The 16,343-nt window shown below is 55.3% G+C and overlaps 6 protein-coding genes across 6 annotated transcripts; 3 read left to right on the top strand and 3 right to left on the bottom strand.

Annotated features, from left to right (window-relative positions):
* Nucleotides 1-1,402: 1,402 nt before the first annotated feature.
* On the top strand, nt 1,403-3,299 carry NCS54_01040400 (Xylulose kinase; the record flags this gene model as incomplete). The annotated part of the gene is made up of 3 exons (XM_053155712.1): nt 1,403-1,502; nt 1,553-2,001; nt 2,052-3,299. The coding sequence occupies 3 exons, from the start codon at nt 1,403-1,405 to the stop codon at nt 3,297-3,299; spliced, it is 1,797 nt and encodes a 598-aa protein (XP_053011687.1).
* Nucleotides 3,300-3,345: 46 nt separating this feature from the next.
* On the bottom strand, nt 3,346-4,318 carry NCS54_01040300 (Pre-mRNA-splicing factor cwc15; the record flags this gene model as incomplete). Its single annotated transcript, XM_053155711.1, has 4 exons — nt 3,346-3,399; nt 3,553-3,726; nt 3,783-4,238; nt 4,286-4,318. 4 exons carry the CDS (start codon nt 4,316-4,318, stop codon nt 3,346-3,348), a joined length of 717 nt encoding a protein of 238 aa, XP_053011686.1.
* A 225-nt stretch (nt 4,319-4,543) lies between these two features.
* Nucleotides 4,544-5,477, top strand: NCS54_01040200 (Hypothetical protein; the record flags this gene model as incomplete). The annotated part of the gene is made up of 2 exons (XM_053155710.1): nt 4,544-4,707; nt 4,760-5,477. 2 exons carry the CDS (start codon nt 4,544-4,546, stop codon nt 5,475-5,477), a joined length of 882 nt encoding a protein of 293 aa, XP_053011685.1.
* A 204-nt stretch (nt 5,478-5,681) lies between these two features.
* NCS54_01040100 (Hypothetical protein) lies at nt 5,682-6,376 on the bottom strand (the record flags this gene model as incomplete). Its single annotated transcript, XM_053155709.1, has 2 exons — nt 5,682-6,274; nt 6,328-6,376. The coding sequence occupies 2 exons, from the start codon at nt 6,374-6,376 to the stop codon at nt 5,682-5,684; spliced, it is 642 nt and encodes a 213-aa protein (XP_053011684.1).
* A 1,123-nt stretch (nt 6,377-7,499) lies between these two features.
* On the top strand, nt 7,500-9,698 carry NCS54_01040000 (Sodium/hydrogen exchanger; the record flags this gene model as incomplete). Its single annotated transcript, XM_053155708.1, has 5 exons — nt 7,500-7,542; nt 7,632-7,661; nt 7,727-7,873; nt 7,931-8,587; nt 8,635-9,698. The coding sequence occupies 5 exons, from the start codon at nt 7,500-7,502 to the stop codon at nt 9,696-9,698; spliced, it is 1,941 nt and encodes a 646-aa protein (XP_053011683.1).
* A 702-nt stretch (nt 9,699-10,400) lies between these two features.
* Nucleotides 10,401-15,286, bottom strand: NCS54_01039900 (Vacuolar import and degradation protein 21; the record flags this gene model as incomplete). The annotated part of the gene is made up of 4 exons (XM_053155707.1): nt 10,401-11,612; nt 11,676-14,901; nt 14,995-15,147; nt 15,225-15,286. 4 exons carry the CDS (start codon nt 15,284-15,286, stop codon nt 10,401-10,403), a joined length of 4,653 nt encoding a protein of 1,550 aa, XP_053011682.1.
* Nucleotides 15,287-16,343: the final 1,057 nt, after the last annotated feature.

The raw sequence follows: 16,343 nt of genomic DNA, 5'->3' as shown, positions 1-16,343 counted from the left end.
AGGAAAAAAAGTTGGACTGGCACATGCTTCAGTGATCCAATCTCTACAGGTTGGCTGTGTTAGTTGGTTGAAGAATCTCGAGGAGAGTATCATCAGTTGTGAGAATGCTGATCAGCGACAATGTCCTTGTGTGTTGCAACGCCAAGGATGGAGGCGCATCATTAGCATCAAGCTGTTCCCAGCAAGTCGTTTTAACTGTTGCTGATCCACGCATACTCCGTACAGTACTGTACCATACACACCTTGTCCTGTTGTTCCCACTCCTCCTTTGGCTCCATCCGTATCACAACTTGCCCATCTGGTGGTGTTGAGTCTGGCGGTGCCCAGCGCATACACACACGCCCCCGTTGACTTGACTCTCTCTGCCTTGGAAAACCGGAGACGACACGCAATCTGAGGGAAGCCAAAAGTGGCAACAGCAATGAGTTATCAGTTACCGACTTTACAGTTTCGTCTTGTCGTGCCTTATCATTGACCCACGAATTGAGTGGTCATGACAAAAGCCGTGGGTAAAATCAAAGAATATACGGACAGATACCATACCATGCCATACAAGACCTGCCATGATGGCGGCAAAAGAAGGCCCTGGGTCAAGTGCCCTTGCCTTGTCGTGCCTTGCCTTGTCGTGCCTTGCCTGGCTCATGTGCCGGGCGCGGGTATAGTCCCGGACATGGACTTGCGTTCATCTGACCCTGAGCCCAGTTTTTTATTCTTTCTGTCTGCTCTGGCTGTGCTGTGCTGTGCTGTACTGTACGAATAGCTGGGTGGTTCTGCATTGAATTTCCTTGTTTGGGATAGCATCTCTAATTTTTGTGTTGGTGTTTTCTTGGGAGCCTCCTTCCTTCCCTTCACTGCGTACACGCCTGCCACGAGAGAGAATGGCATTTTCCCCTTCCCCTCCTCTCACCCCCATCCCCATCTAACGGGACAAGTTGTTACCCACCCTCCCATTTTTCCTTTCGTTTCTTTTCTTCCCGCTGCCGGTGGCGGTCTAACTAGACTGTCATGGATGGAGAAAGGGTAGCTTACCTCAAGGTATAAAGCTCGTGGCCCTCTTTTGCCGGAGTGTCTGTTTTTGGCTTCTGCTTCCTCGTTGTCATTGATGTTACCTACCTATCTAGCTATCTCATCTATCATCTATCTACCCAGCCATCTATCCCTGTCGCCTACCTCGATTCCGACCCAGACTTACACCCGATCCATCGCCAATTGATCGACATTGACGCTGTCGTCATCGCTACAGTGCCATTACCTGGTCTCCGTAATCCATTGACATCGCCAATTCGCCTTTTCTACCCCCCGACTACTGCTCCGACTTCTTGACGGGCACGCTGTCTTGACCGACCGCATACGCCTTTGACGAAATCAATTCTCATCTCAGTCACCCCTCCCGCCATTCACAATGCCTTTCCTCGCTCGATCCCGCTCCAACTCTCCAGAGCTCCCCGCTGATTCAAAACCCTTGTACCTGGGCTTCGACCTGTCCACCCAGCAGCTCAAAGGCACGTCTTCAGGTTAACACGCAAAAGGACCGCAGCTAATACCTTTCCAGGTATCGTTGTCGACTCAGACCTCAAGGTCGTTGGTGAAGCCAAGGTCGATTTCGACAAGGACTTTGGGCGCAAATATGGTATCCAAAAGGGTGTCCATGTCATTGAAGAGACGGGTGAGGTTTATGCTCCCGTCGCCATGTGGATGGAGTCGCTTGACCTCGTTCTCGAGCGTCTAGCGGAAGCTATGCCCGTCCCTCTATCCCGCATCCGCGCTATCAGCGGTTCTTGCCAGCAGCACGGTAGTGTCTTCTGGAACGGCCAGGCCTATGAGATCCTTCACAACCTCGATCCTCGTCTGCCCCTCGCTGTGCAGCTCCCTGGAGCCCTTGCGCACCCTTGGTCGCCCAATTGGCAAGACCAGAGCACCCAGAATGAATGCGACGCCTTTGACGCTGCTCTCGGTGGTCGACAGAAGCTTGCCGAGGTGACGGGAAGCGGCGCGCATCATGTAAGTTGAACAAGTGCAAGCAACTCTCTACGAATACTAACAACGGGCAGCGCTTTACTGGAACACAGATCATGCGCCTCAAGAAGGATCTCCCTCAAATGTACGCCAGAACCGCTCACATCTCCCTTGTGTCCTCATGGCTCGCCTCCGTCTTCCTCGGAGCCATCGCCCCGATGGACGTTAGCGACGTCTGCGGCATGAACCTCTTCGACATGTCCCGCCAGACATTCAGCGAGCCTCTCCTCGAGCTTGCCGCCGGCAGCAAGCGTGACGCCATCAACCTGCGCAAGAAGCTTGGTGAGCCTTGCCTCAAGGGGGAAGCCATCCTTGGCCCTGTCTCCCCGTACTTTGTGGACCGCCACGGCTTCCACCCCGACTGCCAGATCACCCCCTTCACTGGCGATAACCCCGGCACCATCCTCGCTCTTCCTCTCCGACCCCTCGACGCCATCGTCTCTCTCGGTACTTCCACGACCTTCCTTATGAACACCCCCAAGTACAAGCCCGACGGATCCTATCACTTCTTCAACCACCCCACCACCGATGGTCACTACATGTTCATGCTCTGCTACAAGAACGGTGGTCTGGCACGCGAGAGGGTTCGCGACCAGCTTCCCAAGCCCGAGAACGGCCCCACCGGCTGGGAGACGTTCAACAAGGCTGTCGAAAGCACACCCCCTATGGGCGCTGCGAAGGAGGACGACAGGCGCAAGCTTGGCCTGTACTTCTACCTCCGCGAGACCGTCCCCAACATCCGCGCCGGCACCTGGCGCTACTCGTGCGAACCTGATGGTTCTGACCTCCAGGAGGTCAAGGGTGGATGGGACAAGGAGACGGACGCTCGCATGATCGTCGAGTCCCAGGCCCTGTCGATGCGCCTACGCTCTCAGAACCTCGTCCACAGTCCCCGACCTGGTCTGCCCGCCCAGCCTCGCCGCATCTACCTCGTGGGCGGCGGCTCGTTGAACCCTGCCATTGCCCGCGTCCTGGGCGAGGTCCTTGGTGGCAGCGAGGGTGTGTACAAGCTCGATGTCGGCGGCAACGCTTGCGCTTTGGGTGGTGCTTACAAGGCTCTCTGGGCCATGGAGCGCCAGGAGAATGAGACCTTTGATGACCTCATCGGCAAGCGATGGACCGAGGAGGGCAACATCCAGCGCGTCGATCAGGGCTTCCGCGACGGAACCTACCAAAAGTACGGCAAGCTGCTGACTGCATTTGAAGCCATGGAGAACAAGATCCTGGCCGAGGAGGCTCACGCACCAGAGGAAGACCGAAGGCGTTCAGAGGAAAAGGCTTAATTGAATCAGGGTATCTAATGTCTAAAGCGGACTGGTCTAATGTCATTTATCTAACGTACTTGCTCATGAAGCGCCTATGAAAATCGGATCGGAGGAGGTCCTAGGCCAGGAGTCAGCGAACTGTTTTTGCATCATGTACATATTTTTTCCTTGTTCCTCTCTCCAAACAAGTTTTGGGTGCAGAAAATGGAGTAGACACACAAAGGGACGGCGATGCAGATAGAAATACACAGAAAATGGGAATAAGACTCACGTTTACGAACTCCTTCTTCTTGCCCTTGTCCTCAGTGCCGCGCGCTTGGTTCTTGAAGACGACGTCGTCATCCCATCGGCGCTTCATGTTGAAGTCTTGCTTGTTGAGGAGAGGATTTCCGAGGGCAATGTTTCGTTCTCGGGCTTCTTGCTCTTCCTTGAGTCTCTCGGCTTCCTGCGACAGACGTTAGCTAGCCGCGCTTTTGCTGTAATAGAGTCGCGTAGACGTACCTCCTTCTTCTTCCTCTCCTCTCGCTCTCTCCGCACGCGATCCAACTCTCGCTGTAGTTCCGCATCGGAATCATCATCGCTGTCGTCATCGTCATCGCTGTCTTCCTCGTCCTCCTCGCTATCGTCGTCGGCATCAATGTCCCTCGTCTCTGCTAATATCCGCCTCCTCTTTGCTTCCAGATCCTCCTCTTCGCCAGCAGCAGGTGGGAGCGACCGCTTCACGCCGCCGGAAGTGCTGGCCTCGTCGTCCTCATCGGCATCGTCCAGGAGGGCAGGGGCGCCGTTCTTCTTGGAAAAATGGGCGGCTTCGGCAGCGAGAAGCTCGGCAGCCAGGTCGCGGGATGGTCCTTCGTCGGCGTCACCGCCTTGGCCGGCCTGGCGGTACTTGAGTTGGGTGTGGGCTGGGAGAAGACGTTGATGGTAGGCAGGGCCTCGGAGGGCTTCTTTGCCACGGGCCTATGGACGTTAGCTTTTATCTTGAAGATTATAGAGGAGATACGAACGGGATCAAACGTGGGTCTGTGAGCGGTAGTCATGGCGAAATTGTTCGATGTGTTTCTGGTGGTTGATCAAATCGATAGAAGCTGTCGCGTTGAAAGTCATGAAGACGCCCTGCGCGAGGCGTAGGCTGTGGCGCGAAGGCGGGCCCACCTGGCAGAATTTCTCGGCCATGGATCTCATAGAACCTGGAATTTCAGTTTACTTCACTTTCGCGCTGTATTACTCAGGCCCTTTCAAAAACCCGTAAAATACGAAACAACATGCCTCGAGAAGCCGAGCCGTCTCTTCCTGAGAAGACATTTCTCATTCAGGCTCTGGACGAGGGCTTGCGGCTGGACGGGAGGAAATTCGACCAGTTCCGACCTCTGGAGCTCACCTTTGGCGATGAGTATGGTGTGGCTGAGGTCAAGTATGGAAAGACAAGGTACGCGGCATTGAGCTCTTGTTTCTAGAGGAAGAGCTGACAATTTGTCTAGAGTATTAGCCAAGGTCACGGCAGAAGTCACGGTGCCCTATTCAGACCGTCCTTTCGACGGAGTTTTCACAATCACTTCAGAGCTCAGCCCCATGGTCGCCCCTTCATATGAGGTCAACCGTCCTTCACTAGAAGAAGTCCTTCTCTCGAGGCTCCTCGAGAAGACGATCCGGAGATCTGGCGCTCTCGATACCGAGTCACTCTGTCTCATTGCGGGCCAGAAGTGCTGGTCCATCCGCGTTGACCTGCACGTCCTTACACACGATGGAAATCTCACAGACGCGGCATGCTTGGCTGTTGTCGCAGCTCTTCGACACTTCCGAAAGCCCGACTCGAGCATCGAGGGCGAGAATCTCACAGTCTACACACCCGCGGAGAGGGAGCCCGTGCCCCTGAGTTGGCTACACTCGCCCTTCTGCGTCACCTACAGCTTCTTTGGCGAGGAGGGCAACCAGGTGCTCGTCGACGCCAACTGGCTGGAGGAGCAGTTGCGGGTGGCCTACTGCACGTACAGCCTCAACAAGCACGGCGAGATCTGCCAGATTGCCAAGCTTGGGGGCACCTCTCTGGACGCGCCGCTATTCATCCAGTGCGCGCAGGGGGCGCTGAACCGGTCCAAGGAACTGAGCGACCTGGTGGATCGCAAGCTGGCCGAGGACGCCAAGCGACGAGACAAGGGAGGGTTGATGGCGGAGTTGACGGCGGAAAACGACAGGTGACGCTAATGTCTACGGGATAACGTCAAAGAAAGAGGATCAAACAAAGAAAGGAAAAATAGAAGCATGATACCCCGCACAAGATGGCAAGATGGATGCAATGCCCATGAACCCCAGTAGATACGCTTGCCAATTATCTCGCTAGCCCAGTCGCCATCGTCGCTCGTAACCCATGATATCTACGTGTAAGGACCGCTAATAAGTCGGCTATCGCATCACTGGTGGCCGGGACTCCTTATTCCATTGTACTCGTGTCCTTACCCATTCGATGGCCTCTTTGACACCATCGCCGGTCAAGGCGCTCATGGACAGTACCCGCGAGTCGCGGATGGCAGACCCCTTGTCTCCCTCCATGACCTTCTTGACCAAACCCTCCTTTATTCGTATCGTCTCGACACAATCCTCACGATCCTGCTTGTTAGCAAGGATCAACAGCGGCACGCCCTCCGTCTCAGAGTGCTGCAGGACATCCTCGAGGACGAGCCGACACTCATCTAACCTGCCACTGTTCTCCTCGTGCTCGAGGTTCCCGTCGCCGATATCCGTGCTGTCTATGATGAACACTATCGCGTGGCAGCTCGCATAGTAACTCTGCCACAGTTTCCGCAGCGAGTGCTGCCCACCCACATCCCACAACTTGAGATACATGTCCTGCAAGGGGATGGTCGAGACGTTTTGGCCGACGGTGGGCACCGTCTTGAGCTTCGGTTCGGGGGCATTCGGTAGGAAGAGGGACTTGACTTGTTCGTGAAAGGTGGTCTTGCCGGCGTTGTCGAGGCCTAGGAGAATGACGGAGTATTCTGGGATGGGAACGTTAGGAAGGGAGTCGAGGGCGGATGGGATACGAGCTGACCCTCTTTACTCGTCGCATAGAGGTAAAGGCCTTTTGCGAGGTGGTACATGTTGGTCGCAAGTGCTTCAGCCAACGATTCGATGCGGAAAGGAGGCAAAGAACGAGGCGCTGTGGTGAATAAGAGGCTGGAGATATCTTTGGCTGGGTCCTGACAGGTTTGAACAAGGGAGCTTTTGAGGTGTGGTGCAGGTGGTTGCGCTAGGCGTTTGCGTCTCTCACTTTTAGTGGATGGAGCCGCTGAAGAGCCTCACCAGGTCCCCCCGGACCCCCACCCGGAACAGGGCCCCAGGACGCGGGAGGGCCCCGCCGGGTTGCAGCTTCAGTGGAGGTGAGGTTTGGACGCCCGCCCGTCATTGCGGCCGCGTCACTTGCTGGAGTGTCATGTTACACGGAGTCGGAGGATAGAAGATGAGGTGACACACAAACAAACACACAAACAGCATCTCCTGTGTCTCCCGAACTCGAGGTGCTTCAACCATATTGAGGTACAGATCCGGAGCAGATGCGGCTGTGGCTTATTGCTAAACGGGAGCCACTATGTACCTACCGAATAAAAATCAGCTATTGAATAGACTTAGCGTCCATCATGACCAAAGAGCAAGGGAACAGTTCTTGGCCATGATGCTGCTTTGTGAGACACGTCTAGTGACCACGTTTCTCCAGACGGTCCAGGCACATGGAAGAGCAACAAATCCAATTCTAACAGTGTAAACATGAGCGTAATGGTGACAAGCACATGGCTAGAGGCATTCCGCCATCGAAATGCTACTTGATGTGGCTTAGCGGGGTTATTCTCTGCAACACCAGCATGCACAAGACTCTGGCCAATCACAGCTCATCTTTCTCGATAGCTGTCGGTTTCACCAGCCCAGCCTTCCTATCGCACACCAGGGCCCTCCCATTAAACACTTCTCCCTCCACCAATATCTTGGACCTGCTGCACCGCGTGCGTCCTCCTCTCTTTGTTCCAGCCCCTCGAGTCATCTTTTCCATCTACAAAACCGGCCTGCGACTGCGTACTCGACCCTCTCGACTCGTCCCGTTACCCTGCGCATGTCCCCCAGTCGCAGCTTACGAGGCTCGCGCAGGGGTTTCCTGCTGCATCCCCATCCCAAGTGATCGCAATCCGACGCGCAGCGACTCGACCATTTTCCACCACAAACACATACACAATGGCTGCCTCAGAGCTCGCCGCCATGAGCATGAAGCTCCTTAGTATGCTGAACCCTTCCCCTGGCGCTTCCTGACGAGGAATGCCCGTCCATAGCCCCCCCGCGACGCGAGAACTGACGAATTGAACATAGAGCGAGCCGACGAAGAGTCCGACTCCGAGGGTGCGTTGCTGCGTGGCACGACCGAGACCCCATCGATCCGGACATGTACTGACGATTGTATACAGAGGGCGATTCTGCTAAGAAGGAGTTGTTCGCGGCATGGGCCCTCTTCATCTCGATCATGCTGCTCATCATCGCATTCTTGACGAGCTACTTTCTTCAGATGAAAAAGGTCACCGCGGTCCATGAGACAGTGATATCCATCTTTGCTGGTCCGTAACTTGCATCGCATGATTACGACCAAGAACTCGCGCTGATGTTTCATGTAGGAATGGTTGTCGGTCTTACGCTCTTGATAACGTCGGGCGATTCGATTCGAAACCTCATCAGCTTCGATTACCAGATCTTCTTCAACCTGCTGCTGCCACCCATCATCTTGTCCTCGGGGTACGAGCTGCACCAGGCGAACTTCTTCCGCAACATCGGTACCATCTTGACGTTTGCCTTTGCCGGTACCTTTCTGTCTGCCGTCGTCATTGGCTTGATCTTGTGGCTCTTTACTCAGCTCCCTGGTTCCTTGACAATCACCTTTGTCGACGCTATTTCCGTCGGCGCAACTCTGTCCGCTACCGATCCCGTTACTATTTTGGCCATCTTCAACACCTATAAGGTCGACCCCAAGCTGTACACCATCATCTTTGGCGAGTCCATCCTGAACGATGCTATTGCCATCGTCATCTTTGAAACTGCCCAGAAGTACAACAAGGGGGAGGCCACTAGTTACGGCCTCGTCAGCTTCTTCGAGGGTACAGGCATCTTCTTGCTGGTCTTCTTCGCCAGTATGTTCATTGGGTTCTTTGTTGGCGTAGTGACTGCCCTCCTGCTCAAGTTCACATATTTGCGCCGAACCCCCAAGATTGAGAGCTGTCTGATTGTCTTGATCTCATACGCAACATACTTCTTCTCGCATGGTCTCCATTTGTCTGGTATGTACCTTGATGTATTCAGCTATGACCATGCTAACCTCGAGCAGGTATTGTGTCGTTGCTCTTCTGTGGTATCACCATGAAGCACTATGCCTATTTCAATATGTCGAGGCGCACGCAGCTTACTACCAAGTTTATCTTCCAGATTTCGTCACAGCTGTCGGAAAACTTCATCTTCATCTACCTAGGCCTGGCTTTGTTCACCGATAACGCCCTGCAATTCCAGCCACCCCTCATCATTGTCACGATCCTGGCTGTCTGCGCTGCCAGATGGGTCGCCGTGTTCCCCTTGTCCAAGGCTATCAACTGGTTCATTCGGTACCGCGCCCGGAGACGAGGCTTGGAGGTGGGCGATGAGCTGCCTTACAACTACCAGGCCATGCTCTTCTGGGCCGGTCTACGCGGAGCCGTCGGTGTGGCCCTGGCTGCCCTTCTCACTGGCGAGAACTCGTACGCGCTAAGAGCCACTGTGTTGGTTGTGGTTGTGCTTACCGTCATCATCTTTGGCGGTACAACTGCGAGAATGCTTGAGATTCTTGGAATCCGAACCGGAGTTGTGGAGGAGATTGACAGTGATGATGAGTTTGATATTGAGACCTTTGGCGGTGGTCTTCAGGTTAAGCGCTCCGGGACTGGCATCGGCTATAACCCGCGCAGGAACGGCAGCGTCGCCCTCAGTGCCTTGGAGGCGGGTCAGTCGGCTAGCTACGTATCTGGTGCCTCTTCACCGCATACTGGAGCTCGTCCTGCGAGCAAGAGCCGGAAGAACTCGATGCGTTACCCGGATGAGCTGGAGCGCTCTGATCTCCTCCGCGCCGATGACTCTGACATTGGCAGCGACATTGACACGTCTGACCTCCCACCGCCAGCACGCCGCTCGCCACACCCGCGAGCTAGTCCTGCTCCCCCATCGCGGCCTGATAGCGCATTCGCTACTCCCACGACAGAGACGCCGGGAGGCCAGCCTATCACGGCAACCGGTGCCATCAGACAGCTCTGGGCCGCTGAAGACCCTGCCAGCGTGTTCCACCAGCTGGACGAGGACTTTATCAAGCCTAAGCTGCTTCTACAGGGCGACAGCTCACGGGGCGGTAATGGTGGACCGAGCTGAACGAGGGTTGCTGTGGGATAGGGTGACGGCTGCTGTTGGAATTATAGGGGCTCCCGCTTGACGTCGGGATGTACTGTGTTATGTGCATGACATGATTGGCGTTGGGTTAGTATAGACTTTCCATTTATGACTCAAGATAAATGCTCGGTTTAGTCCATGACAAAGTTGCTCAGGGGCACATGTCTTGGCCCTCTTCCAAGTGCAATTCCGTGATGCAGTAATACTAGCCAAGCTGAGAGAACCCCTGAAAGTGTAGACCTGCAACACAGCATACAGGATAGCATGTATGGTAAGGCGCCAGGCTGCACATAATTAAAGTCATGCCCAGGTTCAGTCACACGTAATAGATTCACGATGCATCGAGGCACAAAGGTTGTACCATATTTGATAGGGGTGGTATTTTAGAGCGTCAACAAAGGCTCTCATCTCGAGAGGTCAAGCAGCCAAGCCGTCCATTCATCCCATCCGTCCATCCATCGGCTTGACTGCTCACCTCGACACGGATTAATATTGATAGTTACATATGTTCCAGCCATCATTTCATACAATAGCGGGTTCCGAATCAGAATGCCTATTCTCGCTTGCTTGCTCTCATCACATAAAAAATCACTGCGCCTCGGTATGTCGTTCCCATGTACTGCACCACACTGAACACTTCAAGCTTGACAACTACAACATTGACCCTCAAGCCTCATTGTCAACTCACTTGCCCGCCGATGGTGTCGCACTGCCGCTCGCCTGCCGCTGATGCTGTTGTTGCTGTTGCTGCTGCGGAGTCGGTTGTTGCTGAGACTGGGGCTGCTGAGGTTTCTGCGGCTGAGCCTGCTGTGCCTGCTGTTGAGCTTGCGACTGAGGCTGGGTCTGCTTTTGTTGAGGCTGGGCTTGCGCCTGATGTTGTTGAGCTTGGTGTTGTGCTTGCTGCTGGTGCGCCTGTTGATGCTGCTGTCCAGGGCTACCAGCCGCCTGACTCGCCTGCTGTTGCTGCTGCTGTCGAAGAAGAGCAGCATATTGATGAGGGCTCGTAGTGGCCGCAATGCTGCCAGCAAGGCCACCCTGGCCATTAGCAGCGCCGGCCGCAGCGTTCATGGCCGACTGCCGCTGTGCCATCATGGCGCGCGTCAAGTGCTCAGTGGCCAGCTGACGAGCCTGTTCAGGAGTAATGTTGGGATTCTTAGCTCGGAATTGCCCCTCGAGCTGCGCAAGCTGGTTGGCAATACTGGCTGGGAGCTGGGGTTGCGGTCGTGGAGCCAGCGAGCCGGCAGGACCAGATGGCATATGAAGCCCGTTGGCCTGTGGCGCCGCGCCGTTGTGATTACTAGCGTTGAACGAGGCCATCATGGCCTGGGCATTGTTGATGAAGTTCTGCTGGCTCATGGCAGTTGCGTTGATGCCGTTGACTCCATTCCGCATGTTAGGGGGCGGGCTTTGCTGAGAGCCTGCCGTACCCTGTCCAGGGGTTCCAGGTCCACCTTGCTGCATCTGGACAGCGGCTCGTTGCTGCTCCGAGATGCGCTGTGCACGCATCATCAGATTAACATCAGGCTGTGGGTTCGGCATAGGCATGCGGCCATGTTGGCCCTGTAGGGCCTGCATCTGAGCTTGCTGTACACCTGTCATCTGGTTCGGTGGCACCAAACCGCCAGCCATGTGTGATGGGACACCTCCCATACCATTAGCCGGAGACTGCATTGGCATCCGAGTACGGTTCTGCCCGGCCGCCATGGCTGCTGCTGCGGCAAGTTGGTTAGGAACATTAACACGACCAGCACCATTCATGCCGTTAGCTGCGGTAGCTACTGCTGCCGCCGCCGCCGCCGCCGCAGCCACTTGAGCTGAAGTCTGGGCGGCTTGGGCAACGCCGGGAGTGCCAGCCATCTGGGCAGCTTGACCTTGGGCTCTGGCTTGCAAGGCAGCCTGAAAAGGGGTTAGCATTCATCCACTGTCATGGTCATGTGCGTTGGCCGCATTGCTACTTACTCGTCGTTGAGCTTCTTGCCTTGACGCATACTGCGCCATCTTTTCTGCCAGAGCTTGATCGCGCTCCCATCGGAGTAAGCTGTAGTCTCTTGGGGTCTTGGTTGGGCGTTGCGACATGGGGTCGTTGGTCTTCTTGTTGGCCGCGTTCTGTGATGCCGTGTGCTGCTGCTTCTGAATCGTCGTCTCCCGCTTCTTGGCCAGTTTCCGCATAGCATCAATCATGGTGAGGTGCTTCTGGTTACGACGTCTCTCCACCCGCATGGGTGTGGATGGTCGTCTTCGCACAGGAGTCACCGCACCGCCAGAGGCGCTGGCTTGCTGCGCGGCAATCTGGTTCTGCTGCATGATGACACGCTGGGCAGCCTCGATTCGGCTGTTGTAAGCCTTGAAGTACTGCGTCTTTTGCATGTCTGATGGGAGCCCTTCGAGATTGATCCACCTCTCGAAGCACTCCCACGGTGTTCGTCTCTCAGCTCCCGATGTAAAGAGGGACTTGGGGGTCAAGAGACTAGAGATAAGGGACCAATTGTAGGAATACTCTCGAACCAGAGAGCGCAACTCGTCGTCCTCAGCCAGTGTCCACTGCGACGGGCTGCGACCCTCGTAGAAGCTCTGCAAGGGCATAGGATGCTCCGATGGAGGCCTGAACTGATGGCCAGCGTGTAACCTATCACGAATGTGCTTCATGTCAGGGTTGAATAGAGCCACTTCGTTAGTCTCCGCGGGCAGAGGGAGGCTTGGTGACGGATCGTTGCTAACAAAGGCAGTCTCGCCCTCGTCCTCAGAATCCTCGTTCTGGTAATCAAAACGACTGCGCTTCCTCGGAGGGCCGTCCACGACCAGCTTCATGTGACCCTCAACATATTTGCTCAGAGGGAGAGCTGGTCGTCGCCAATGAGCATCTGGATCCCACTCAGGGCCGGTGAGGTCAAACTTGGGTACTTGAAGGGGCGTCCCATACATAGGGAGCTCCTCCAGTAACTGGTCTGCGGCAGCCGTTCGACGCAGACCAAAGATGACGTCGTCTTCTTGGAGCGTGAAAATGGCTGACGGTGCAACCGTCTCGGGGAAAACTTCCATCAGCTCATCCAGATTCTCTGGCGATTCAACATCTCCAGAAGAGACGAGGTCAGGGGTCGGTTGGTTTTCAGCGTCACCGACAGTCTCGCCAGCAGCGTCGCCCATTGATACATCAGTCGACTGCTGCGGCTTGGGAGGGATAACAGCTGGAACCTGCAGATATTTCCGTTCTTCGGGCGTTGCCCCGTGCCATTCCGCACAGGCATACGCAAGATTCTTAGCGATGGCTCGCTTCCATTTACGCTCCTCCCGGAAATCCGTTCGCATCCATTTCATCTCCTGCAGCATCACATCCCAATGAGTTGGTGGCCGCGTCGGCTCAGGGCAGCGCTTGGGCTGTCGCAGAGACCACTTGTCATGTTGCTGGAGGTGATATACTCGTCGTAAAACCTTGCAGGCCTGGTGATCTTGGATAGCAAGGTTGGCGTCGGGGGTCGTGACGGTTTTGTTCGCAGTGTAGAGGATCTTCTCAATGGGCTGCATCCATGAGGAGCTGCCCGCGAAGCCCTGGACGAACAGTGGGGTGTAGTAGTCTTCGGTAGGCTGGATAGTATCGCGCTGGCTGGGGACCATGGCCTTCTCCTCCACTCGCTTGGGCTGCTTTCCAAACACAACTGTCGAGGGCTGGCTCCTGGATCTTTGTCTCCGATGGACCGAAAGGTGACGGTGTCTCAAGCTGGGCGACTTGGGAGTAGAAGTCAAGGGTGTCAACTGGTTCTCGACGCTCTTGGTAGTTGCAACGGGCTCCAGAGTAGGTGTTTGCCGGGGTGTTTCGCCAACAATCTCGCTGACCGACTTGGGGCGCATAGCACCAGAGGAAACTCTGGTGACGGCACGCTCGGTTTTCGGCGGGGTGTCCTTGGGTTTTATTTCGGCCGCCACAGGTGTTGGTGTTGACGGAGCATCAGATGGGTTGACTTTCTCTGGGAGCCCGGCTGCTTCGCTTTGACTTTCAGCACTTGCGTTAGGTTCAGGTACGTCAACGTCCATTTGTTCAGGCTCCTCCTCCTGGCTGTCAGGAATCTCCTTGCTAATGGGCACATCCGCACTTGGTACGCTTTCTGACACAACCTTGGCATCAGAGGCCGGCTGTACATCTTCCGTCTCCGTTTGCTCAATCGTCTTTGGAGCAGGAACAGAAGCAGGAGGAGACGCCACATCATCTGTACCCGCCATAGTACTATCCTCTTGCGCCGGAGCTGCAGCTGGGGTAGGGCTTGGCTTGGGAGCAACAGTCGTCACCGCTGCCGCCGCGGCTGCTGCTGCTTCTGCCGCTGCATTCGATCGGATAGATTCCTGGAGCAACTGTGCCTCAGCCGAGTCTGGGGGCGCATTCAGCACTCGGTTTTGCAAATCCTCGGGTGATGCTACACGCTCAGCACGATTAGTTTCGGCATCCCTTTCATCCCCATCATCTCCCGCCTTCTTATCCTCAACAGGTTCCGAGAAAGAAGGTCCTTCATGCTCCGGGCTCGTATCCGTTGAGGCATCATGCACAGCAGGCGTAGTTGCACTCTGCGCTGTTGACCCAGGAGAAGACATAGCATCCGAAGTCCGAACAGCATCCGTAGGGGGTTTAATCGACAATGCGGTCGGTCCAGGCCCAGCTGTAGTCGCGCCTGTCCCTTGCGCAGGCTTGCCCAACGCGGAGGTTCCGTTCTGAGCGCCATCGCCTTTGGTTCCTGGTTGGAAGGTGACTTGAGGCTGTCGCGGTACGGGTGCGGTGTCGGGAGCAGGAGAAGAGCTCGCTACAGTCGGCGTTGGCTTCGCGATAGCATTGGGAGGAGCGGGCGCAGAGCCGTTAGTCGGGATGGACTTTTCCACACCGTTCGTAATCGGTGGTGCGACTTGACTGGCTTGCGACGGTTCTTGTGGGACACTGGCAGTTTTCGGAGTCTGCATCAATGGTCTAGGCGTCGAGGGTTTCTGTTGAAGGTGGCCATCGTCGGCTTTCGTAGGTGGAAGCGCTCCATTCGACTTTCCTTCATCCTTCGTCTTTACCAACTCTTGTTTGTTCACAACCTCCACCGAGTGGGGTTGCGCCGGCTCTTTCGCAATGAATACCGATTTAGCGAGCGACTTCTTCAGGGTCTCGAGGGAGATTGTTGGTCTCGGAGGGATGTTGACCTCGTTCAACGTCTTGCCTCTACTTTGCGGTTAGCACAATGGATTCAGTATGGCAGCAGCAAACGCGCGCAGAATGTCGACGATAGGTGCTGAATCAATTGTTTCAACATACTGGAAGATGTCATTGGCTTGCAAGAACTGCCATTCGGCTGGTGTTGTAGTCGGCGCGTCGGGGTTGGTCAAGACTGGATGGGGCAGACCCTCGGACTGTGTCGCGACAGCGAACAACTCGCGAAGCTTTCGCTTCCGCGACGTCACAATTGAACTGATACAGGTCAGCACGCCGAAAATTATATCGATCGAGTCGGAAAAATGAGGTCTTTCAAATGAACCGCAACTGACCTGCACTCATTGCGCTTAGATTGAAGCAGCCTCGATAGGTCGGCAGGTCCGACCTCAGTCATAGCATCGGCGGTCGCGACATCCGTTTTCGGGCGAAACGGACGTGGCAGAGAAATGAGCGAGGTCGTCCGAGATGAATGCACGCGTCCCAGACGATGGAAAGGGCTGGTGTTGATTGATTATGGGGTGTCGTTGTCGACGGCGACGTCGTGGGAGGGCTTCAAAAAATTTGTCCTTGGGGTGACGATGCCCGTGATTGCTTGGTGGTTTGGGGCCGACTTGGACCTGGGGGCGCTGAAGGCAGTGGAGTTTCGCTGAGGGGCGGACGCTGGGGGAGGATGAGAGGAGAGGGTTTGCAGGTGCTAGGGGCGGGCTTAGGGGCGACAAACAACCAGGCTCCAGGGAGTTAGTGGGCTAGATAGTGGGTGTAGTGCGAGTGGTGCGTAGGTGTGCAAGTGGGAAGAGTGCAAGGTTTTGGATAAGCGCAAGGTTAATGCAGAAGCGGAGGCAGGCGGAGGCAGAGGAAAGAGGAGAGTCAAATTTCTTATCAGCAGCATGGAACGAAAGGGGATAAGAACTGGACGGGGGAAATGGATGTTGGATGGGGAGCGGAGGGGACGGGAGGCAGCAGGGTTGGGTGGATTCCGCACTGTGCTATGATTCGTGGGCCTTTGATGAGGTCCTTAACAGATTTCTGCCTGAATGCCACGCCAAGTGCGCTAGTAGGCTTGCTGTCGGCGTCATGGAAAGGGGGGTTAGCGGACCCATGCGCCAACAGGACAGTGCGGATGTTGGTGCGCAAAAAGTCGCACGCACTATGCTCGTCTTTTATCGGTTCCAGGTTGTTAGGCACCCAGCCAACCGCATTCAGCTTGTTGAAGCAAACGGGAGACGATCAAATGCACCAATTGTTATCATATTTTTCCTAGTAAAGTGATGTGTTTGTCATCCTGCAGATAATTAATCAAAAAAATCAATCATGTTGCAACAAGCCACCCATTTTCTTTCAGCCCCTGCCGAGAACAAAGACTGGACGGATGGACACTCAGGGCTTACAGAACTAACACTGCCAGCCACATTATGTGTGCCACAGACACTAGCCACATGTCCGTCTGCCTG

This window comes from Fusarium falciforme, chromosome 8, assembly GCF_026873545.1.
Source record: "Fusarium falciforme chromosome 8, complete sequence".
Taxonomy (NCBI): domain Eukaryota; kingdom Fungi; phylum Ascomycota; class Sordariomycetes; order Hypocreales; family Nectriaceae; genus Fusarium; species Fusarium falciforme.
The sequence above is the reverse complement of the archived record's forward strand: the minus strand, read 5'-3'. Positions and strand labels throughout refer to the sequence as shown.